Raw genomic sequence first — 25956 nt, 5'->3', positions numbered from 1 at the left:
ATTATCCATTTAAACAGAAATCAAAACCGCATACACAGACCAATATAAAATTGCAAATGTACCATTCCTTGGTCCCAAGTGGACCTGTGCAAGTTACACCATATTGTTGAGTTCAAGAAGTTTATTTTGCAGATGGCTAAACCGGGTACTTGGAGAGCTGGCTTTTGTTTGAACGTATTCAGCGCTACTTTCTATTCCTCGTCACCCTTGACTACATTCCGGTTGACACTGTTGCTTTTGAGACTTATACAAGGAGGCGAATCAGAACAATTTACATTGTCAGAAGCTCTTCTTCCTCACCCCATTTTATAGACTTGTGCAATTAGGCCTTGTTCCTTTTACTGCCAAAATGAAACAGCGGAGAACATCATTTCTGCCACTGCCAAAAAGCCAGGGAGAGCTCAATATTCATGAAATATTCTAATATCCTACCTTCCCAGTGGGGTGAAGACGGTGAGAGAAATAATGATCACTGCTCATGTCAGCCAGGAAAAGCAGGAGAGAGAATTATGCAACAGCATATCTCTTCGGCACCTTTTTTTTTTTTTTTTGGTGATTTCTCACTTTTTTTTCCCAGTAAGTGGATTATACTCCAATCCAGGACACAAGAAAATTAATGTTTTCCATCATGACTACGAATAGTTTTGAAGCCTCAGATATTAAACTAGGCCTTAAACACGCTTGCCGCTGAAGATGTGGGCTGAACAATTTGAACATAATTGGTTTGCTGGTTTCTCCAAAACTGCACTATGTAGCAATTTCTCTTCAGGGGTGGAGATAAAGAGCGGAAGATCTTATTAGGACTTGTATTTTGACAGGGTCAGGTGTTGAGCCTGCTCATTGACATCTCAGTAAGAGCGAGGCCGCCTTGGGGCTGTCGAGGGGCTTGACTGACAAGCCTCTGACGATGAACGGTGGATTTGAAGAATTGATTTAGTTGTATCTCCTTGTTTGTTTGTGCCAGGATGTGATGTATGATTGAGTCACTGACAGCTCAAAACCAGAGAATTAGAGCAAGCGCATTATGACTGCAGGACTGTTCTTTCATTTCCTGCCGTACAAAAAAAAAAAAAAAAAAAAAAGATTCATGTCCTGTTGATTTCCAATGCAAATTTCAATCGTGATCAGGGTATGCTCGCAGTAAGTGATATTAACAGTAGGTTTATAAAAGCAAAGCTCTACCAAGTCTGCCCCCAGGCATCTTTTCTGCGGCGACACATATCATGGTCAAATATGAACACGTGTTTCTCTTGGTAGTTTGTAACTTGCATTATGTATGAATGGTATGTCTGCATAATGAAACTTGATTGTAAGTGTAACGACACACCACTGCAAGGCTGTGAAGGTGTTAGTACGTGTGTGAATGTATACCTCTCTAATGGAGCTTAATGGATTGCGTTCAGATCTCTACCACTTTAATGGGGTGAGATGTCTGAGAGGTCTTTGCCCTTGTTTTACTCTCTTCAGCTGAAACTTTCCCACTGACCCACAGAAAAGACATAGAACAGTGTCCACTACACCAACTCTGTTGGATTCATTTGGGCTGGCATGGACTGACATTAGTTTTCAGGTTGGTTTGTGCCGATTTTGTGATACTCTACCTACAGGTTTAAGATTTACCTATAAGCCAGGTTTATTTTATTAGTTTTTTGTCTAAGTTGGGCCTAAATAATGGTAGCGAAATTATACAGTGCCACACGTTTTACTAAAATAAAGGAAATAATTCATAAAACACTAAACAATTTCTCAATCAGTGTACGAATAGATCTCTTTTCCCCAAGTAGTTCTCTGTCAAAATAAAGGACAGGTAACAAATAACAAAGTCATGGGTGTCAAAAATGCATAATGTTTTATTAAAGGATTTTTTATATATATATAAAAGTGTACTTGTGACAAATATAGGCCTAATATGTGAGAATATTGGCATTTTGTATATATATCCATGTATGTAGCCTAGCTCACTAAAATAGGCTACCACTTGTAATGCTCCAATGTAAAGTAAACCACCATTACTTTAGGATAATATAACACACAATTCATATTAAATAAATAATACTGCACACCTGATAAATGTTTTAAATGTAAAATATGGTGTAATACTGTGTGACTTAGAGAAAATATAAGCAAAAGCTCAATGTTTACCCTGCTTTGATTTGTTTTAAGAAACGCACATAATTTCGTAAGTAGACTAAATTTTCATCGTGGCATGAGATCTCGCGAGATCTGATGCGCCTTTTGCATGAGCTGACTGGTCTCACGAGAACGTGACGATATCCTCACGCAGACCTTTCAAATATATTTGCATTCCAATGGTCACCAGTGGTGATATGTATGATATTTTATGTTTACATCAGGCAAGTGGACTCATGATGAGCGTGAAAATTATGCAGTGTAGTCTTTATCCAGTCACAGAATGTCAAAGAATTTGTCAAACTTTAATTAACTTAGATTAAATGTAATCAATCAAAAGTAGGTCATTACACTTAAATCAAATCAAGATATGTATCTGTAATATAAAGCTGCAAAAGTCGATTTAAATATGAATCCTGCATGTTCTGCGTGTGTCTGTTAATGAATAGCACAGAAGCGCATTTCATTTACTACACACAGAAGCGCACCTGACGCTCGCGGTGATTTCAGCGTCTGCCGTCTCACTAAATGAGGACGGAAACACATAATGTCTCCAAAACTGCTCTGAGAGTCACTTCATGAGTATTTTACCATTTGAGTAAAACTAGCATCATATCACTTACACAGAACTGTAAAGGAATTTGCATCAAATTATTTTTCAGTAGAATGTACCAGCTACTACTTCTACTACTACAAAAATTAAACAAACATTATTTTTTAAGGATTAATCACACAGCATTTCTTCCATGTTTTAATTTTAATAGTAAATCCCCTTTGTTTGCCAAAAAAATAAAGTTTGCTTAAATTTCAATAATTAAAAGATAAATGATAAATGAAATTAATGTTTTATGCTTTCATTTTGATAACCATAAAAATGTAAATGCACAACACAGAATTTCTGAGGGGGAAAAAAAAATCATAAGGCTACTTTAAGAATAAATATTAATACAATTAATAAATTAAGTTGTTTATACATTCAAATAATTAGACATGCTAAAACACAAAATTAGGTAACAATAAAAAATATAAAAAATATAGCCAGAAAAAGAAAATTAATAGGGCCATAAACTTGTGGAATTTATACGTTTCATGATTTAGATTAATTAGACATGATTTTTAATTGATAAATATTTTGTTAAATACTAAAAAGGAGTTGGGAAAATGTAAAACCGATAAAAGCAATACAGAACAATTAAAACGAAAAAAAAAAAAAAAATCAATTTAATATGGCCCTAACTATCCCTCAGCCTTGCTGCGCCCCCCAGTTTGGAAGCCATTGCTTTATTCTTTTAAATGGATACATTAATCGTGTTATTATATATATATATATATATATATATATATATATTTTTTTTTTTTTTTTTTTTTTTTTTTTTTTATTATTAAAGTGGAAATCAGTTTACTAGATAAGAAAATCTCGACTGACTGCTTCACTTCCACTTTAAAGGGATATTTGTTGTGTTTATTTTTATTTATACTATTTATAATTTATGTGCAATTACTTGTCAGTTGAGTTCGTGGCAAAACGTTCTGCAGTGTTTTCATTAAAACAGTTTATCAAATCATTTTCAGATAAATTATTGACTATTTTTTCCTATATATTTCAAAATTGAGGAATTCTTTAAAAAAAAAGTCTAAAAATTTTGTCTCGTCTCGTTCTCGTGAACCCAGTTGCATGTCTCGTCTCGTGGGACAAGCGTCTCGTCACATCCCTACCACCTACTGTATTAATTGAACCGGTCAAGCTAGTTATGAGGCATGGTGGGAAGCCAACTTCCAAAACATGTTACCAGCCATCTTGGCTCCACCTCAACACTCGCTTAAATGAAGTATTGTTAGTGAGATAGCAAAACAAGATCTTCTCACTCTGTCAAATCTGAAAATTATATTAAGGAAATGAAAATATATGAGACCCAGGGCATCTTCAGTCTTCGGGAGATTGTTTGCCTTTTTATTTAAAGTGCCTTCAATTTTAATATAATCAATATTTCCAAATAAGCCTCAGCAAGTGCAGAGCTGTTGTCCATTTCTCCATGGCAACACACAGAACAGAGAAACGTTGTGCTTCACAGTTATCAGGCAAAGCCTATGACAAGGCAATTACATCATGCAAAGATGATTTTTCATCGCACTGAGAGAATGAGCCACTTCATTACTGACACCTCAGAAATCTGACTGGCCTTGTTGGCCTTTGAATGAGCAAAATAAAAACTTATATTTACACATTAAAAGATAAAGCAAGATGAAGAAAGGGTGAAAGAACATAAAAGACAACTAAGAACTGAAGCAGAGTGTAAAATACTAATTATATTTATCTAGCATACAGGGCTTTTTGAGACACAGAAATACAAACAAAATGTCAATTTCTACTTTGTAACAATATTCCCACATGCATGTACGTAAAACTGTACGTAAACTCCTGCTTAATAATAAAGAGTGACGATGGCGAAGAGATTTGCTTAATGTTATCGTGCACATTTTATCTTACCAAACATTTCTAATTTGCAATATTATTAAGACATTTGTCTGTGAGATCTGCAAGAACTCGCATGCACGCCACGGAGGCTGTCTGTCACTCACACACACACAACAAGAACGAGCGCGGTACACGCATAATGGTACGAAAACTCCCGCTTAATACAAAGAGTGACGATGGCGGAGAGAGCAAAACGTTCCAAAGTGTGGTTATACTTCACTAGAATGAATGCTGACAACCCTCGTTGACATAAGTGCAAAACAATATTTTCATGTAAGGGCGGAAACACAAGCAATCTGTCAAAGCATCTTTCAAAAGTGCATTATGTGTATCGACTGCCTAGCTAGCTCGTCTCTGGTTGTTGCCCCATCTACGTCAGGTATGTATACTAAAATCATGTTGAATCAACGTTGTTCACGTCATTTAAAATAAATGTAAAATCTCCCTGGTTTGCTAACCTTACGTAGAAATTCTGTTGATTTCTTTTGGGAAAAATGAGAATGAAATAAACATATTTTCTACTTGTTTTTAAAATTCCAAATAAGGAGTATGTAAATGTAATCATTTATTTGGCTAACTTAAATGCACAGCACCTCAAGTTAGTTTACAAAATAGCCAATTGCCACATTTTATATATATATATATATATATATATATATATATATATATATATATATATATATATATATATATATATATATATATATATATAAAATATATATACATATATATATAAAATATTTTTTTTAAGCTGCAGCTACTATGAACCAACCAACTCCTCCTAACACCTCTGGTCCAAGACAAGCCCATTATTAATTTTACATAAAAAAATAAAGAAATATTAATTCTGTTCTCAACATGTTCTTAAAAAAAAAACACACACACACAACACAAAGTACCGATATGAATACCGTTAAAGTACCGTACCGTTAAGCAGTATTGGTAAGAGTAGTAATACCGTTAAAACCTTAACGATACCCATCCCTAGTGAAGACACAGTGTAATAAAGGCTAGAATCTCTGTGTATCTGTCTGTCTGTTTTCATTTTTATTATGTCAAGAACCGTTCATCCAATTGACTTCATGCGAGGCGGGTGTGTTGCTGCAGACCCAATGAGTGTAGTTGTCGCATTTTGGTGCAATATGGATACACAACATAAATAATAATAAACTTTTAATAAACTACAGAACAATGCGAGCCAGAAGCAGAGCACCTCACGCGGGCAGGGCTATTTTACACCAACAATACACTATAGGCGTATTAATTACAGAACTGAATATAAATATAAACATAAATCAACTTTGATAAAAAATTACATTTGATTACTTCAATTTCTGTAGTATTTCTTACCTGAATAAAAATTTACTTAACCTGAAAAATTTTGTTTCATAGCTCTCTTTATTCTATTGCATTTATTTGTGCTGTTGATTGCAGTTTTTTTCTCTCATTTTTTTTACTGACCTTTTACTTTTTTGTGTGTTTTTTTTTATAATAAAATAAAACTTTGCATTGAAGAAAAGAAGATTGTTGTTTATATATGCTGTTAATTATATTTCTTATATATGGAATCTGCAAAATTTGGTATCGGTAGATCACACTAACAAAAAATCTGAAATTGAAATCAGCCAAGAAAATTGTAATTGTTGCATCACTAATACATACATATGCATGCATACCTACAGTTTTTGGACTCTGAAATTCAACTGATTATAGTCAAGTCAAGTCACCTTTATTTATATAGTGCTTTAAACAAAATACTTTGCGTCAAAGCAACTAAACAAGTTTTCATTAGGAAAACAGTGTGTCAATAATGCAAAATGACAGTTAAAGGCAGTTCATCATTGAATTCAGTGATGTCATCTCTGTTCAGTTTAAATAGTATCTGTGCAATAATTTGCAATCATTTCTACCATAAATCATTATAGTAGAAAATTTTAATCCATTGACTTAATTTCTATATTAAGTTGTATTATTGGCTAAGTTAGACATTTTAGCATTTTATTCACAAATTTAAATTAAAGGAATAAAGGAACAAAAGGAACAAAAATTTAAAAGGAACAACTTAATATGGTTGTGAGAACTTCAGGTGAAAATGCATTATGCTGACTTATAAAAAAAAAATATAATAATAAATAAATAAAATTAACATAACTGTAAAGGAAAACAAGTAAAACCACTCATACGGTATAGAGGAAGGCCACAAGAAAGAAAAGCATAGGAGTTACAGCAGCAGGAGAGAAATGGCATAGCACATTATTGAGAGAAGCACTGGTGCTAAGCTGCTTATTGATAAAAGCACTAATCTGCCTGGTGGAGGGTAAAGGAGGCTGGAATGAGTAGTGATAAAATATTTGAGCTAAAGGCAATGCCATAAGGGAGCTGAGCCTCTACATAGCTTCCCCTAGAGGAGCTTCTCATTTTTTATTAAGTGCAACTCTGACCACTCAAAGAGCGTGTTTCTGTCAGTGGTGAAATGAGACAGGGGCACAGAATACAACTGCCACTGCCTTTCATCTGCTCAGGCAAACATTTAGGGAAATTGAGAATTTCACTCTCTCTAGGCCTGTCAGTTATTACAAAATCACCTGATTGATCTGATAGTAATTATCAAGCACTTTAAATTCCAATCTCATATTACCATCCACAGTTTAAGCCAATGTGGAAATTCCATCAAATGTCTTTATACTGTACATCAATATTTCACTATATTATAATATCCAGGTTGGCTGAGTTTCAAAAAGCTGTGCTGTTAATGGAAAGTGAATTAATGATTATTATTTGTACAAAAATTATTCCCAAACTATCTACATTCATCCTTATCATAGCTTTGTCTTCTCATATATTAGCAAAAATGCAATATGATGAAATCAGAGATTCTCTGCCTCTGGCGCAATACAAAAAATGACAGCGCTTCGTAAACACCCATGTAGAAAAATGCTTCCAAGACAACATTCGCATAAATCAAGCTCCTTGTGCTTGTGTGCAGAAATATATTTGGGAGGAAATGAATCTGACTGTGAACACTTGCATATTACCATAATCATTATCATTATTGTCATCCTTGTCTTCGCCGACACTATCATTAGTTGCACATCTGTGTGCTACTATGGTGCGCCGCACTTTGCTGTCGAACAGCTCAACAGCATCAGCCATCTCGTTCGGTGACAGAGAAACCGTCTCCTGCCAGTGGAGCACCTCCTGGGTAGGGGCTGTAATCCCTCTTAACAGGTAATTGGGATGTTAGATCGAAATTGCCAACAACACGTACAGGGACTGGACCAGAGGCGTGAAGATTTAGACTTTTGGAGGCCTTTCCACAACTCGAAACCTTAAGTTTCTGAAAAAGTTTGTGTCCTTTTGAGATGAAGGGAGGAGGAGAGAGATGATCCAATTCTACTGTGTCAGTTCTGCAGGGTCTATCCCAGCGTGCTTGTCAAGATCATGAGAATCGATTAGCCCAGACTGAAAATGTCATGTCGGTCTCATTTATTTGAAGTAGAGATCCAGCAGAGTGGTGATATCTAGTGAATCATTTTGGCAGAAGAACCCGACTTGAACATACTAAAATTGGTTGGTGGCCAAAATATGGTTTGACTACAAAATGGCTGAGAAAGAATTGCAAACCGTCTTTTGTAGCTATACCATCTTATCACTACTGGACAAGATTACTCATTTGGAATATGTCTGCCCGGTGCACTAAATCTCTGAGCACTTGTCCAGGTCAATCGATTCTGAAGTGTCAGCCAAGACCAGTCAGTCTGTAAGTGCCTGCAGAGACTTGTTAGTCCCAGTGAGACTCTCCTGTGTGAGTCCAAGAGCAAACAAGAATGCATATGTGACCCACACTGTTGTCTTCACGACATCTGCCATGTTGACACAATAATACTGGCTGCAATGGAAGCTCTTCTTATTGTACTAATTTCCCTCAGTGTGAGCGATCTCTGTAGAATATAATTGCAAAGTATTTCTTGATAATTGCTTAGTTGCTCGCTCCCACAGGCTGGATGGCGGAGAGGGTGCCTCGAACTCTTGAATCCCTGTAAGTGCAGCAGTTGTCTTCACGCTGAGCAGGAGCCTGTGAGGCCTTCGCACCTGACAGTAGATTGGTCCACCGAGAGGGAGCTGAGTGCCGGCAGTATTGTGCTCTAATGAGGAGCAGTCTGAGAGTATTATGGGCTGTATTCACTGAGGAGAGATCTGAGAGGGTGGGCGCCAGGTTTTGAGGTTTACGGCTGCATTCTGCTATGGATATTAGCCAGAGCTGGGTTGAGCAGATGCTCAAAATGTGGGATTTTGGAAAGGGCCTTGAGGCAGCCTCCATAAAGGCAAGGCTGCTTCACATAGTGAATATTTGAGTAGGAGATGAACCATACAAAGAGTAGGGAGCTCTAAAGGTACTGAATATTTACTCCTTTAGCTTCTCTTGGTGCTGGGGCTGATTTATGGCCATACTGGATTTGTTATATAGGGTGCATAATTTAGCAAAGTAAAAAAGGAAAAGACGGCGAAGGAAGAGGAAAAGGAAGAACACTCTGTAGAAAGGCAACATTTTGATGGTAGATCCTCTTATCTCAAATCTGTGCTTGCCAGATAATTTGAGGCGTGTGTGGTAGATAAGAAGATAGAGAGATGGGGTGGAGATAGCAGGGAAGGGCTTGGCTTGGAGCTATTTTTCAGCTACAGTGCTTTGCTAGCCTGCACATCAGTGCTTTTACTTGGTTTGCCATGCAGTGGATTTTCAAAGCAGCCTGACTGAGTTAGGGTGAACTGAATCTTATAAATCGTATATCGGTTTATGAGAAATTCTATACCACTTTATTTATAGTGTATGACTATCACAATAGTTATGTGTCCTGTAAAATTAACGGAAATGGTTTAGTGAATTAAAAGGTAAAGTGTGATATGGAACTGCAATCTGGTTGCTTTTAGGGACCCGACCGGAGTCTAAATATATAATTAACAGCTGAACCAATGGTGTTAGTTTGGGACAGAAGAACTTGCTCATCCAACAAGTTTTTTAAATGTGTTAGGGCAAACATTATTTTTGCAACTGTGCTCAGAAATCACACATTTCACATGTAAATACTTGCAACAGTAACAACAAAAAGAGTAAGTTTTTAACATTTACATTAAGTAACATTTCAAAAGAAATACCAGACAACTGATAGTTCCAATGCTACATTCCAGTGGCCGAACCACATTTGAAGCAATGGTAATATAGTAGCCAATATACTGTAGACATATCTGTGGCCAACATTAATGTTAAAGGTATAGTTCACCCAAAAATAACAAAACAAAAATAATGACTTTATTCAACTATTTCTCTGCATGTCATGTGTTGCATGTGCATTCCTCTGCTTGTTAACATGTCAGAACACCTTCTCCTGTGTCAACAGCACCACGCATCTGCATCTTGGTACTCTTGTGAATGCAAGTCAAAGACTGACAAAATAAATTGTTGAAAAAAGTCATTATTTTTGTTTTCTTTGTGCAGAAAAATTATTCTCATAGCTTCATAAAATTAAGGCTAAACCACAGATTTCACATGAACTACTTTAATGATGTCCACTGCCTTTCTGGTTCTTGAACATGGTAATTGCGCTGCAGTCTATGCAGCTCTCGGATTTCATTAAACATATCTTAGTTTTTGTTCCTGATGAACCAAGGTCTCACGGGTTTGAAACTACATAAGGGTGAATGACTGTTGACATAATTTTAATTTTTGGGTGAACTATACCTTTAAGGGAATTCTAATATATATATATATATATATATATATATATATATATATATATATATATATATATATATATATATATATATATATACATAAGCATAAGAATAAACTATTTCAATTAAAACAACATTTTAAAACATGCAACACAATCTATACACAATATGAATATGAATGTTTTGAATAATCCAATTACAATCAATAATGTATTTCCACCACTTGAGCTGTGTGAGCTGAGCAGTAAATGGACATCATCAAACGCAAACCCTACACTTTTTAGAATTATCAGGTGCACACAGCATAAATGGAATAAAACAACATAACCTCTGGAAAAAGTGAGCTTGTGCATTATCCTTACCTCGGAGTAAGAATGTGTGTCACATTGTCACAGACAATAAAGCATATTTTTTCTTTGACTTAATGTTATTGTCAAAAAAAAAAACAAACAAAAAAAAAAACAGTCCATTTCATACAACTGAACATTTCATATAACTGAATTCTACTGGAGAGCTGTGAAACACATACTTAACTTAAATAACTGAACTTTGCTTCACACTGCTCTCTTTATAAAACTTCCTCCTCATCATTAAAAGCAAAGCAGTCATGCATACTAATAGTTAAAGATGCAAAATCTTTCTACCATCTCTTAATTTATACCATAACCTACCCAGCCCCAAGTGTGTGTGTTGAGTGTTTTATAAGCGTTCTTCCAACACACTGGCACTTGCAAGGTTAAGAGCTGTGTTTCACTAATTAAAGCCAACCCCAAAATCCAACCTGAATCCCTGCCTTCCCATCCTCCTCCCTCCAGTTGGAGATGAAGGGCAGCCCATGGTGAAGAGGGGGGAAAAGGGAGTTTTATCTCTGTCTAATAAAGCATTTTAATTGTATGGGTTTAATTTAGGCACAGATTTACAGCTTCACAAGCTCTCATCACGCCCATTTAAAAATAACTAGGAAGGTCTCTCCCTTGATCCCTGTCTGTGCGCTATGTCTTTCACTCAAGGCTGTTCCGGAGAGAGAGAACCACATCACAAAAAAGGTGTTAGATCTTTGCCATGACCATGCTAATTGTCAACACTGTACTTGATGAGCCTATGCAGTCCCCTCGGTAACTGTCACACAGTCTAACACATTTGGAGGTTATAGGGAGAGAGTTTTGGGAAGATCCATGAACTGTGAAAGACACACGCACAAACACAACACACAGCAACACATTCAGACAAATCTCTGCTCACCGAGTCAGGCCATGCCATTGTGAATTGAGCATTGAGTTTTTTTTTGTTTTTTTTCACACCTCAGGAGAAGACTTTCCGAACAAACAGACTCCTCTTAATGAGTTTTTTACGGACCAGGAAGGAAGGCAGTGAAGCCAGTCATCACGCTCAATCCTCACTGGCAATAAACGGCAAACAAGGCCACTGTGTTTACACTCATAAGAGCTTAAACTGGGAGAGCTTGAGCCAAGGATGTCACGCACCTGAGCACATTGCCACGCACAGAGTCATTGGTGAGCGTATTACCATTCGCTCTGTCACGCTCTACACTCCACATCTGTCACTCAGTTGGGCTGAGATTTTAATTTTTTATTTTGGTCAATCTGTTAAACCTGATGTGGGTTTGGGATGGGATGGACATCTGCCAAGAGATGTCACACGAGTCAACATCTGTCCCTTGTTTATACACCTATCAGTCAACTCTCACAGATATAAATATCCATTTATGTAACTTGTGTCACAGTGTAAGAATCTGATCGGTCTGGTCGACTTGCTGAAACCAGTCCACACAGAGGAAACTCAGCCCACATTCACACAAATGGATTACATGAGTACACGCAGAAACCTGGAAGTACACACAAACAGAAACAATACACACCAATGCAGCACACTCTCCATAGCTGGAGTCTATTGTCACTTCCATGCCATATGCTGTCCATCACAGTGTGGGAGCTGCCGTGGGTAACTATTCTCCCCAGTCAGTGAGTCTACAAGGCCTGCACTCACCCTGACTGTCATATAGCATCTGCTGGCTTTATCAAACACCAGACTGGTACTGACGGAGTCAGGACCCATGTGCCCTTGCTTTCTGTCTCAAGCCTCTGCCCAGTAAACTTCACTACCACTCTCACTGGAGAATACACTCAATTTGAAATTTCTTGTTTCCCCTTGATCCACATAAAAAATTGTAGCACCAGTTGCTTTAATTTTATTTCCTCTTGGATTCCATCTGAAATTAGCATGCTGAATTGACATCTAAATGGGTCAGACTGAACAGGCATCTGAGCCAAAGAAAATGACTTTGGACTTATTCAATAGCGGCAGGTCACACATGCGCCTCTCACTGAGTAGATCAGATTTCATGAGAAATCTGAGAAAACATGAGCTCCAGCAAATATGCCCATTTTGCATTCTAACCACACTACAAAAATACAATGAAATCATTTCATGACTGGACCTTTGAAATTGTCTGATCACAAAGTAAATTGTATTTTCAGACAGTGAACTGGTGGCCAGATAATCTATAAAAGGGTACATGATGCAATACAAGAGCCATTTTTGACATCTTTCAAACTGACAGATTCTTCTTATTGGCAAGATGATTTTTCATGTCATATATTGTGAATTAACCAAGCAACTAATGAACGAAATGAGAAGAATAACATTTAGCATATAGCAAAATATACATCAACACCCACCACTTTAGCACAAGTACCACTCTGAACAAAATTGATATGCCCCATATCAGCAATTGCAAGCAAAACCGATTTTTCCATCATAGCATTACACATACAAAATAAGGAATAAAGATTGGTACCGTTTTTGAGCTGTATTTTGGTTGATTGGTCTTGTAGCTGTAATCCGAGTACTGGTCTGAGCCGGTGGAGTTGTCATCACCGCCTGTTCCCACAAAGGTGTTGGCAGCTGGAAGCTCCTGGACAGCCTGATGCTTTTGGGAGGCAGATGGGGACTGGGCCTGGAGCTGGATGGAGGGCAATGGGGAATTGGAACGGTAGTGCCTGCCTAGGTCAGGGCTTCCAGGCGGATATGTCAGAGGCAAATGGATCCTGGGGCTGTCGTTGACCCCATCAAGGTTAAATTTCAGACTCTTTTGAAGGCTGACTTCCTCATCCTCTCCAAGAGGTTTGGGTGATTTTGGTGGCTTACCTTTTTTACCCTTTCTGCCCTTGCCACTTTTTGGCCCTTGCTTGGGGGCATACAAATCTTTGGTCTCCTTCTTGCCAGCCTGATAACCACTCTTAGATTCTCTTTGAAGGCGATGCCTGATGAAGACCACTACAACAATCACAGTGACCACTCCCGCCACTCCAGCTAAACTGCCATATACAATGTTGCTTCTTTGGGCAGCCAAACCGTAATCTGGGTCTCCTGCAATGTCCATGTCCAGTGGGGTGTACAAGCTATGCCCCACAAGTGCCTCCACGTGACTTACATTGGCAATGGTTTCATTTACGTAAATGTGTACCAAGGCAATGGCGTGGCGGGAAGGTTTTCCCCTATCACTCACTTTTATCACCAATCGATGCAGACCACTGTGTTTACGAGTTAGTTCCTTGGTTAATGTGATCTCGCCATTAGATGGAGAGATGTAAAAAAGGTCATGTGGATTTCCCCCGGAAATGCTGTATACGAGCTCAGCATTGGAGCCTGAATCAATGTCCTCCGCTTCGACCACTTCCACAACACTGTCTGGAGCAGTCATGGGTGATAGACGTATGAATGATGAGTTAGATGGTTTGGTGACAACAGGTGCATTATCATTTTCATCGAGGACATTTATGGTCACGCCAACATAGGATGATCTTGGTGGATCCCCTCCATCTACAGCTTTCAAGCGGAATGTGTAACTGCTCTCCTTCTCTCGGTCAAAGGAGATACTCGACAGAATGGTGCCAGTACCATTCTGGATCACAAATTTGCCTACATCAGGTTCCACAGAAAGTTGCACTTGAGCATTCTCACCTTCGTCCATGTCCTGTACTGTTACCATGCCAACAGGGCTAAGGGGTGGCATGTTCTCCAAGACTGAGAAGCTGTATCCACTCAGCATGAACTTGGGATCGTTGTCATTCCGATCAAGTACCTTGATTACAACTGTGGCAGTACCCCTGTGACTGGGAACCCCTTTATCTGCTGCAGTAACACGGAACTCGTAGCGCTCCTTATGCTCACGATCAAGAGGGCTCCGAGCACGTACTTCACCTGAGTTAGGGTCAATCTCAAAAAGTCCCCTTGTTGAAGAGTCTGCAATAATACTGTAGACCAGCTCTGCATTAGTGCCACTGTCTGCATCTGAGGCAACTACATCTACCACCTTTTCTCCTGGCTGATTCTCCTCCGCAAACTCTACTTCAAACAGAGTCGGTGAGAAAATGGGGGAATTGTCATTTGTGTCAGTCACTTGGACTTTTAGTGAGTTAGTGCTGGACAGAGCCGGATTGCCTGAATCCACTGCCACTATCTCCACCCGGTAGTCCCTAACCCTTTCATAGTCCAGAGGTGTTGTGGTCTGCAGAAAATACTTCCTCTTGTTATCAACTGATGAATCACTGGCTGGCCGAAGTTGGAAAGGAACATCACCAGCAACCACACAGGTCACCACGGCATTCTCTCCCTCATCCTTGTCTGAAACCTGTACCAATGCCACTGCAGTGCCTACAGGCATATCCTCTGAAATGTTTGCTACTCCATCACTATGGGTCACAAGACCAATGCCTCGAATCTCCACTGCTGGTGCATTGTCATTCTGGTCAGTTACATCAATAGAAACATATGTTTTGGAACTCTTGGGTGAGGGGCCTTTGTCTCGTGCAACGACATAAAATTTCAAATTGTTGATCTCCTCACGATCCAATGGGCCTTTGACATATATGATGCCTGATGAGCGGTCTATCCGGAGAAGTTTTGGCACAGGATCAACGGCCTGATGCAATGTGTATTCAATCTCACCATTAGGACCCAAGTCTGAATCATTAGCCTTCACCTGCAATAGAAAAATAGTTATTAAAACTTGACTTGTACTGTAATCAGTTCAAATGTAGAGTACTAAACTAACAGCAAAATTGTACACATACTCAAGACAATGAACAAAAAAATACTGCAGACTGCAAAATTACATCCATTAGACACTGGGCATTAAATAGTGGGTATTTAAACAGAGTGAATCTATTTATAGTACCAAACTGGGAACATAGTCAAAGCATTGCATAACGGGATTTCTAGGGCATAGGATATCTATAGAGAGTGGGGTTCCTTGGAAACTTCACAGACTACTCAGATCATTTCAATAATCTAATATTTTAGATTCAAAAAGTTTATAGTGATTTACATATTTAACCAAATTAACATATTTTACTCAACCAAATTAATGTGTATTTTTTTATACTTATTTATTGCTCAACGTGTACATGATGATCAAACTAGATTATTATGATAATTAAGGGAAATTAATTTAGTAATCCTGCTCCACTGATGTAAGGCATCAAAGTAAAGAACAGACATCTGGGAGGTTGGAAAAGCAGCACTCATTAAATTTTCACACTCCCAACATGATGCAATAGGCAATTTATCTTGCCTTGTTTGGATCTAAAGTTTGACTGAGCATGTTTGCCATTTTACCTGTAACACAGAGTGTCCAATTGGGCTGTTCTCTGCAACCTCTGCTTCGTAGGAGGATTTTTCAAATTGGGGTGCATTGTCGTTGGCATCAGCAATGACAACCCTCAGCAAGGCACTGCTGTAGCGAGGTGGATTGCCTCCATCCACAGCTTTGATGGTGAGATCGTAGGAGTCTTTACGTTCCCGATCAAGGCTTCCCAATACAATGAGTTGAGGTAATTTTTCACCTCGGTCCTCTGCAACTTGCAGACCAAAGAGTGCTACAGCCTCTGGTCCTGCTGATAGGGTGTAGTCAGCTACTCCATTTCTCTCCGTATCTTTGTCAGTGGCCAGTGGAATTGAAAAGAGTGCCCCCACGTGGGTGTTCTCTGGAACTGAGAGGGTAAGGACAGGTGAGGGAAACTGTGGTGTGTTATCATTGATATCCTGCACTTCGATCCTTCCTTCTATCAGCCGTGGACTCTGATTCTGAATGAGGTCTGTGACGGACACCTCAAACTCCAGAAAGCAGGGCTTGCCTTTATTACGACAATCCTTCAATGTCTCTCTGTCTATGGGGATCTCAGTGGTAAAGATATCTCCAGTTTTGCCATCCACCCGCAGATAGGGAGTGCCCACCTCCAGTTTGTACAGGTGTCCAGTGTCTGGTAGGCCCTGGTCAGCAGCCAGACTGCCAATCAGTGTGCTTGGAGGTTGTTCCTCATGCACACGATATAGAATGCCACCCACAGCACCACTCAACAAGTCCAGCAACAGTCCCCACAGCAGAAACAAAACCACAGGGAGATCCATGGGCCCTTGGAGAGGTAACACCTCAGTCTGCAAAACAGTGTGAAAAACATGTTAAATCATAAACAAGTGTGTCATGTGGTGCTGCTCTTGAACAAACACAGAAAAACAAACTTCCTTGATATTTTTTTTTTTTTTTACTTTACCAGTGAGGGACTAGCTGAGGGTGAAACAGAATGCACATGCCGTTTTGTGTACACATTATGAGCACTAAATCCAAGGCTAAGAGTTGAAAAAGCTCTCCGGAAAAATGCCTCTTCCCCTGACACCACTAAAAGCCTCCTCTCTCATTATCCTACATTATTTATCATCCTCGTTTTTGAGCAGGCAATACTTCTATGTACAGAAAGACAAAGAAGACCTACTGTACAAATGTCATTCAAAAAGGTGTTTGAAACCATCAGCCAATAATTTTAGTAGCATGACGGCTGCAAAAATGCTTAATTTCTTAAATCTGGGAGTTGGATCATCCCTATTAATACCACACAGGAAAATGTTAATTATCACCCTTTTGAGTGCCTGTCCAAGCTAAGCTGCTTTTGAAAATTAATGATTTAGAACACGCAATAAGACACTTCTTAATGGGCTTTTTAATAAGAAGGTATGGGTTACTGTTAGGCTCAAAACAACAGCTCAGCAAGCTTTGTACTATTTACAAGATAAATTAAACCATCTTATATGCAGTTTATAATGCACCTTCCTCAAACATATGCTTAATCCAGTGCATATTCACAGCCAGTGATGGGGCTATTATTTTGGATGACTTCCCTTTAATGAAGGTTACACTCATTTGATTGGCCCATAACGTAAAATAGGCAGTTTCTCAATGCAAAGTGCTGATGAGACAAAAGGTCCGAAGAAGACTGCTAACATAGCAAAAAAAAAAAAAAAAATCACAGAATGTAGGCTGAAAGATTCCCCTCAGTGAAACACTGGTATATTAAGACGCTGCACTCCCAGGTCACAGAGGACCTGAAGGCCAGCCCTTATCTCAAAGTACAGATTTACGCAAAACAGATGAGAAATATCTGTCCTATCAAGGACTCAGAAGTTTCAGGCTAATTTACACACTGTAATGCTCTCATGTTTGATTTTCAACCTGCTTGGCCTCCTCATTAATCACTATCCTCTATTTCAGCGTCTGCTTTGATCTGTTTTCCCCTGGAACCAGGTTTCGCTCCTTTTTAAGCACCAAATAGTTTTAGAGTTTAATTATTTCTTAAGTGAGAAGACGTTGTGCCTTTAAATGACATCAGACAGTTTACTGAGCTGGGGCACTTAATGCTGCGGTCTTTGTATGTTTATACGCGAAACATCCATGTAACATCTAGAATGGAGCATGGGTCAAACCAGAATCGATACAGGCTTTGCAAGCGCCCATGATCCAAAGGAAAGTAAATAAGTGTTATACAAAATAGCTAAACACAAGAATGCATAGAAATCCAATCAGAAATCCAATTCCTTCGTATCTGTTAAGATTCGGAGTGCAGCATATTGATGCACTAATTGCCCAGGTATTGATGTGTCCTCTTTTTGCATTTTCAGGGGCAGCCTGCTGTCGATTTAGCTGTGCTGATAGTGTATAGGGTAAAAACATGATTAGGGACTGTGGCATAAAGCACAGTCTCTGAAGGCCCAGGCAATAACTTGTGCTCATGGCAGTGGGAAGGTGCACCCTAGTAATACAGTGAAACTGGAACACTGGATCTACTGCTACGGATCTGAAAATACTCATAATGATGATGATATGTTGGCCCATGCATTATGTCCTAGTGTAGAAAATGCAAGTTTGGGGCGTTTTGGTGCATTGTTTTTTTTTTTTTTTTTTTATTCATCTGAGAATTTATAGACCTTAAGGGCTTTAAGTATGCTGCCAGAAAGTCATTGAATTAGTGCATGTAATGATTTATGACCAAAAAAAAAAAAAAAGATTCCAGGCAATAAAACTTCCTACAACCAAGGAACCTTAAAGTCAGTTCTACTGCATAACCACTCGATTCAAACTGAATAGAAATTCACTGACGCTGCACTGCCCTACAAAGACAAAAGCACAATAACTACACATTTTGTCAAAAGTGGGTTATGACCGAAAATGGGTCTCTTAGTCTATGATATGTCCTCTGACAGACAGGTCTAGCTAAACTATCCTGAGATTCAGAGAAAACAGTGTAGAAATCAATCAAAAAACTTTGAAGCTATTTTTCCTCAGTTCTAGCATGGATGTAGTTATTGCATTTTGCCTGTGTTGGGGCGGTTCACAGGGAAGTGAACACATTTTGTTGAAGAAATGTGGAGGGGGTTTTATTTGATTGCTTTTCCACGTAACCTTTCACAGGTTATAGAAGCCATTATACATTTTCACTCCCTCAATAGTCACAATAAATTGACACAGATTCATACATGAATCCAACAAATCATAATAATAATAATATAAAAAAATTTTAACACGGAAACACACTTTACATAAGAGACTCTTCAAATACCCCAAGAGCATAAGCACTTCATCTCATCCTGATTAGAGTCTACAAACACTAGACAAACTATTTAAGTGCTGTTCAATTTTTAGCTATTCGGGGTTGCCTCATAAACAAAAGGTTATTATAATATGCTCTGAACTCTAGTGTAAGTGCTGAAAAATATGTTGATGAAAACATTAACTGTAGGGTTTGTTTCAAAGACGTCAATTTCTTCATGCTGTGGAGAGGCAAAGAGCAGAACATATGTTCACTATGTATTATTTCCTTCCCTAGTGAATGCTGGTAAACACCTAGACAATCTAAATGAAGCAGGCACATTCAGCCAGTGTATCAGTCTCACACAGTACTAAGGATTTACAGAAGTCTGTTGAAAATACACTACAAGCACTTTTAGCCAGAACCCTCAGTTTGTACATTTCAATCCTTGCTTACACTCCACAAGATGCATGCAACAATTTCAGAAATGAACATGCATGAAAGCCACCTTAAACTAGTTCTGAACTCGTTTTCGCTCTGCTCTTGAGAATGATAGTCCATGCAGACATTTTATTTTCCCTGAAGTATTGTGACCTTTTATTTTTATGCAGTGCAGTAAATCATCTGTTATCGCATTTATTCAGGTTCAACAGGTTTAGAATTTCAGCTCAGTCCAATTAAATCAGTTACCCATATTATTAGCCATACCTTTCCTTCCCTGTGGACAAACGCTGGGCCATTTTACAGGCAAATGAATTCAGTAATGGCTGTTAAAGACCATGCACTATTTTTATCCTCGAACAAGATCATTAGGAGTAGAATCTTTTCTTATTTTCTAAGTGCATTATTAGTTTTCTTTTTTGATATTGATATGCGATCATATATGTAGCAACAATAATAATAATACTTATAATAATTATTTGTAGTATTATTTCACCTGGGGTTGTATGAAAGTATTTTTTATTTATTTTTTATAAACCCCACGTTGTAGATGCACACCATCCTTGTCCTTTTAACTCAGACAGGGTTGTGGGTGGAGATGGTGGATGGGGGAATCCTGTAATCAGTCTTACAGGGATTTGACCAAACATTGATCCTGCTGTTGACCCTGCCAGCCCAGGTGGGCGCTCCACTGCGATTTTCTTTATATCTGCAGCCCTGTGGAATACAATCCAACCCAGTGCGGCTAGATGGCGAGATATGAACGATAATAATGTTATACATGACTTGCAGTTAGTTGCGCACGGCAAACGGCACATTCAACTGGTCCTTCGTCAACTATCTTCATTGCAGCTGTTTTCGTAATACGCACCAAAAGATCTGCAAGACGTTTACTGCACTAATGCATGCGATTCGTGAACTCGCGTCGCATTAAATACGAGCGGCAACAAACAAGTGTTATTTGGTTATTTGCATGTAATCCTAAACAGCCCGATTGATTCAGCAGCACAATAAACCCCATCTAAGACTAAATGTGGTCAGAATCTCTAAATAACAAGCGCTGCCACAATTCTCTGACATCGATTCGTAATCTTTCAAAATCACAATAGTTTCTGCAACGGCGTACAGCCGTGTATCGAATAATTAAATACGACCCATCGACATATCGAACATTCCCCTCAGCTTTATTCATTTTCTAGTGGCGTCAATAAAGTTCGTTGCCTACCTTCGTCGATCACTTTTTCCTGCCGAGAATGAGGCTTCTTGTCTGAGGATCAACTACAGTGGACGTTTCCTTCGTGGTTAAACGGAGCCCTAAACACCTGCTTTAAAGAATCCAGACATCAAGAAAACATAAAATCCCTTCGTTGGAAACCAATCCATAAGTAGCCGCGTTATTTTTCCTCGCCATTCCCAGGACTCCGCGTCAGTTTGATAACGTCGGCACTCATTTAAGTGTTAATATATAAGAAATTACGGCTGATGATGGGTGTTGAAATGTCTTTTCTGTTGTTTCTCAACACAGGAACAGTTCTAATGCCAGCAACTTCCCCCGTTTCAGTCCATAAATCCTCAAACACTCATTTTAGGAGAGCACAGGTTCTCACAAGATTTATCACACTCGTTATTCGTTTCGGAATGATAGCGTAATCTACCGGAAATAATGTAAAAATGTAACAATATATGGTAGAGCGTATGGAGTCGGGTTTTCCCCCTTCGCTTTCCTCAGAAGTAGACTATCAACGCAGTTTTGGCACAGGGATCTTCTCCGCACAGGGTTAATCCCGCATTTCTATGCATGTGAGAGAGTGAGCGAAGAGATTTCTCAGCACCGCGCGCTGTTCCCCTCTAGAAGCGCGCGCAGGCGGACGCGCAAAGCGAGAGGAGGTGGGGCTCTCGCGCGCCACAGGCTGTTTGATGAAAAAGGCACAATTAGATTAGGAAAATAGCATAATTGTTAATAGCCTAATATATATGGCCAATATTCTTTTTTTATTGTGTTTCATTGCTTCCTATTAGCAAGTCAGTTTCGTGAACAAATCGGGTCAGACCTTTTCCATTCATTATTTGCACTAAACCAGAATTCGACCGAATCGGTTCACGAGTCATTGATCTTTGAACTTTCTTGTGTTCAAAACTGCCTAAAGAGAAATGTGGTCTGATGGTAAGAGCCTTTGGACTGAACGGAGGATTTGACTTATGGACCTAAATGTGAGTTACTTGACCAAACATCCGTTAGGTATGCCCATACAACGAACATTTCCAAATGTTGCAAATGTTTCTATAATTTAATGAGCTGTTGCCTATACTGGGCTGGTAGGCATAACATTACACAAAACATACCTATAAATCAAATGTTATAATGAAAAAGAGCACGTGGCATGGACCATGGTGGCCTTTTTAAAATAATAGCTTCTGAACCAGTTTTTGAAACTGATCGGGGAAACGATTCGCGTAGAGGTGAGTCTCATCCATCATCATTTCTTTTAGCAAACTCTTTATCTGTTTTTCATTTAAGGAGCTGTTAGTTTTAAAAAGGTGGCTTCAAAGTCTTTAAGCATCAGACCCAAGGGTCACCCACGGAGCTCTGCTCTCTGTGTCATTACTTGATCGTGCATGGATCATAATACTGAGCAATTGGGTCGTAAAATATGATGAGTATTGATCGCGTTGGAATCGCATCCAATGAACAAATACAGTTTGATGCATTCAACAGTAAAGAGCTGAGGGCTCTTTGCTCTTTTGGCGCCACCCACGGGCGTTTGAATGTACACTCGGCTGGCAAAGCGTGTTCACGTTTGCTCTAATCTACCCCATAAATCCACTCCCCCATCGCCCACGCACGCACACACGCACACACACAGAGAGAGAGAGAGGGAGAGAGAGAGACAGAGAGGCTGTTGTTGTTCTCATGCTGAAGAAAGGATGCTAGATTGTGAAACAGTACGAAGAGAAGGCTAGACATCCTCCCTGAACACACTATGTAGAAAAGAGCACATATAGGAATAAATGGAGATGTGCGATTAAGCTTTGAATGAAGACACTTAAAGGAGACATACTATGCCCCTTTTTACATTAGAGTATGTAAATAATTCTAATTCTTTCTTCAGAATGTGTCTGTGAAGTTTCAGCTCAAAATAATCCACAGATCATTTATTATATCACTTTGAATATGTCTATTTTGAGTGGAAGCAGAAACACGCCTGGTTTTCAGGCCTGTATCTTTAAATGCAAATGATCTGCTGCTCTCCAACCCCTTTTCCAGAATAGAGCTATTACAGCTCAGACCTGCTAAAACCATCTGTTCTGGTTCTGATTATCATGTTTATCGTGCTGAAATCATGCATTTAAAAAATACAAGTTTACAACTTCTGACATTTTCTTAGAGCACACGTTCGAAGCACAGGACAAAAAAAGGCTGTCACAGCATGTGAGTACTAAACTAAGTTCTCTTTCACAAAGAAGTTTACGTTAAAAACACACAAGTTAGAAAAGCAGTTGGTTTTGTCTGTGAAGGTAAACTGCTGGGAAATAATTTGCATGTTTCTCCTGGCTCCCTCCTCTCCATCATGTCCAACAGTCCACAAGCTCCGCTTGGCTCCCTCTTCCCTCCTGCTCCACCTTGGTCTGGCGTCGACCATCCTGCGCCTCGGGACTCAACTCCTCTGGCTTCACCTCGTCCCTCCGGCATTCTGACTCCATCAGGCTCCTTCATCCCCTCGGCTCCATCTCAGTCCTCTGTCGCTCTTGCTCCACCGTGGCCTCCCGGATCCACATCTCCACATTGGTCACCGGCCCCATCGGCTCCGCCTAGGACCTCCGGATCCTTCCCGTCGCCATGGCTCTTCGTCTCTCCATCTCTGCCTCAGGCTCCTCCACCACTTGCTCCGCTGCTGTTGGTCGGCCCCCTGGAGTCGGCGGCCATTCTTCTTCCATGGCTCCTCCCTCCATCGGCTCCACCATGGGTCGACATCATGGCTGTGGCCTGGGCCCAGCTGGACTCCTCCTGCTCCAAGTCCCTCCTGTCTGCTCCCTGGCTCCTTCTTCAATTCTCTTCTCTGTGGACTTCCCTCCCATTCTCCTCCCTGTTGTTCTATGGTGCCAGTAATTTCACATCCCTTGACTTATTTCGTTGTGTTCCCTGGAATTATTTCGCTGGTTTCCATTACCATGTGTTCCGTATCCCATGTTAATTGTCTCATTCTATGCACCTGTGTTTTTAACGATCTATAGTTTTTAAGTACCTGTCTTTGCGTATCTCCTCTATCGAGTTTTGTCCATACCGTTGTGGATTTTTCCTGTGATTCCTGGAATAAAGACTTTTGCTTGTACTTAAAGTGTGACAGATTAAAAAAATCACCTAATTCTATACATAGTTGCATACATTTTATGTGTGTGTGTGTGTGTGTGAATCGGACTGTAACATTGACGATTCATAAACAGCACTTTCAGAATCTAAAAGCAGATTCAATTTATTCTGATAAATCCATGGAAAATTGGTGCATGTAAACATACCAAGTGTCTAAGTGTTTTGTTAGCATTATTGCTATCTGAAGAGCCATGATAGCAAAAGAATGTCATGCAAATACCAGTGATGTGATAGTCATGATTGTATGCTGACATTTAGTGCTCTCATCTTGGAGTTCTACATTACATTTTGGGAGAAGTATGTTCATCTAATCTTGCCAATTACCCTAACTCCACATCTATTTCTACTAATTTTCATTCTGTATTTAGCTAGTCAAGGAGATAGTTGAGAGCTTGAATCATGTTTCATTCTAAATCCCTCCATTACAGACAGCAAGCCAGCAAGTGTACCTTCATCTCATTCAAGCATTATATTAACATGAACTTGTGAACTCTCATTCATTCATCCTTCACTCAATGATATCACTTACCTGAAATGAAGATTTACACACCCTCATGCCTTTTGTAAACTGTGCAATTTGAAAAAACTGTGTGAAGTGAAAAAAATGACAGATGTTGTAAACAAGATTTTTAAAATAGCTGCCGTATGACTTCTGAATTTAGCGCACAAGTCTGTACGAACTACTTTTAGTATGCTTTGTGTCCTTGCTTCAGCTGGACAGCCCCTGGTCCTCATCCACTTTCATTGTAGAGAAAACATTCTGCTAAACATCTCTTCTTATGTTTTGGAGGTTCAGAACAACATGAGGGTAAGTAAACAATGACAGAATTTCCAATTTTGCCATAACTATCACTTTAAGTACCTTAAAACAGTCTGCCAAGACCTTTATTGATTGTCATGAGACCAGCGGAGCAGAAAGTAGAACCCGCTATGCTTAATTCAGTGTTTACATTGCGAAACTGAGGATTCAACTTTTTTTTATTTTTAGCCCTGTATGTTTTCAACATGGTAGATGTTTCCTACACTGGGTGTAACAGCATGCCACCTGATGCTGTCTGTTAAAATCATGCAGCTCTCACCAGCCGAGAAGAGGTCTGTATAAAAGAAAGACAGCAGGCAGTTTGTCCTTCGGAAAGAGTGCAACAGACGTTTATGATTTTTTTGGGTTGGAAACTACACAGTTAATTATTTCCACCATGCTGTGGGGGGGGGGTTGTTTTGGTTATAAAAGCTCAAAGAGAAAGAACAATTGAAGTAGGATTCTGTACAGATAAAACTGAGCCAATCCAGCGCGTATTGTTACCAAAATCACATGACCTAAATCCTTAAAATGGTTCATCATCTTTTCATATCATCATCTTTTATGAAAGATCAATACAAACTTGTTAAACCTAATTAACACAGACAGAGCAAAGCTTTTACGAGCCACATCTCCCTGGTCTCTGTGCAAACATCAAATCCGATCTGTGGTGAACAGCGGTGGCAGAACCCAGGAGTCTCCAGAGCGGCTCACTGCAGCAGACCCCCGAGCACGGCCCTCAGGGAGAGGTAGGACTTCTTCTTTTTTTGCCAAGCGCTCTGAAGGCAGACTCTTTCAAAGAGTTCCAGTGTGTGAGCCTTTTTCTCTCCTCTACCAGTCTCTCATTAGCAGCAAACAAACAGCTGTCGGGTTACCTCTCCTGGGCTCTCATTAAGTGCTGTCAATCATTTATGTGCCTGGCGCCAGCCAATCAAAGCGATACTTTCACCCACGCTGTCCAGCCTACATGCAACAGGGAGGAGGTCAGAGGTCAGCTACATATGAGACGGCATTTTTCCACTATGTCTTTGTGTCTCACAAGTGGGGCTGCACAATTGATCTAAATAATAGCAAGACTGCTATGACTTAGTCCAATTATCAACTCGCTAAGGCTGCAATTTAATTAAAT

At 39.4% G+C, this 25956-nt stretch overlaps 2 protein-coding genes across 3 annotated transcripts in view; one reads left to right on the top strand and one right to left on the bottom strand.

Moving 5' to 3' along the window:
- LOC113109768 (protocadherin-1-like) overlaps positions 1 to 21518 on the bottom strand; it is an 84007-nt gene extending 62489 nt beyond the window's left edge. Inside the window, exons 1-3 of the mRNA XM_026273515.1 lie at positions 20885 to 21518; positions 15977 to 16795; positions 13155 to 15341 (exon numbers count right to left, since the gene is read on the bottom strand). Coding sequence (XP_026129300.1) covers positions 13155 to 15341; positions 15977 to 16768 — 2979 coding nt within the window. The 5' untranslated portion in view covers positions 16769 to 16795; positions 20885 to 21518. The remainder of the gene's footprint in view (positions 1 to 13154; positions 15342 to 15976; positions 16796 to 20884) is intronic.
- A 173-nt stretch (positions 21519 to 21691) lies between these two features.
- LOC113110459 (proline-rich protein 36-like) lies at positions 21692 to 23867 on the top strand. Of its 2 annotated transcripts, none has more exons than XM_026274641.1 (3): positions 21692 to 21870; positions 23046 to 23089; positions 23240 to 23867. In XM_026274641.1, exons 1-3 carry the CDS (start codon positions 21859 to 21861, stop codon positions 23850 to 23852), a joined length of 669 nt encoding a protein of 222 aa, XP_026130426.1. In that variant the 5' UTR covers positions 21692 to 21858; the 3' UTR covers positions 23853 to 23867. The 2 variants fall into 2 exon arrangements, with proteins under 2 accessions (XP_026130426.1, XP_026130427.1); XM_026274642.1 differs by having other exon boundaries at positions 21692 to 21898.
- The last annotated feature ends 2089 nt before the right edge of the window (positions 23868 to 25956 follow it).

This window comes from Carassius auratus, chromosome 10 (genome assembly GCF_003368295.1).
Source record: "Carassius auratus strain Wakin chromosome 10, ASM336829v1, whole genome shotgun sequence".
Lineage (NCBI taxonomy): Eukaryota > Metazoa > Chordata > Actinopteri > Cypriniformes > Cyprinidae > Carassius > Carassius auratus.
This window is presented reverse-complemented; position numbering and strand designations above follow the sequence as displayed.

Bases quoted from the DNA above. Each gene is read 5' to 3' on its own strand.
- LOC113110459 (XM_026274641.1), top strand. The intron at 23,090-23,239 runs GTGAGTACTAAA...CATGTCCAACAG, and splicing joins AAAAAAGGCTGTCACAGCAT to TCCACAAGCTCCGCTTGGCT.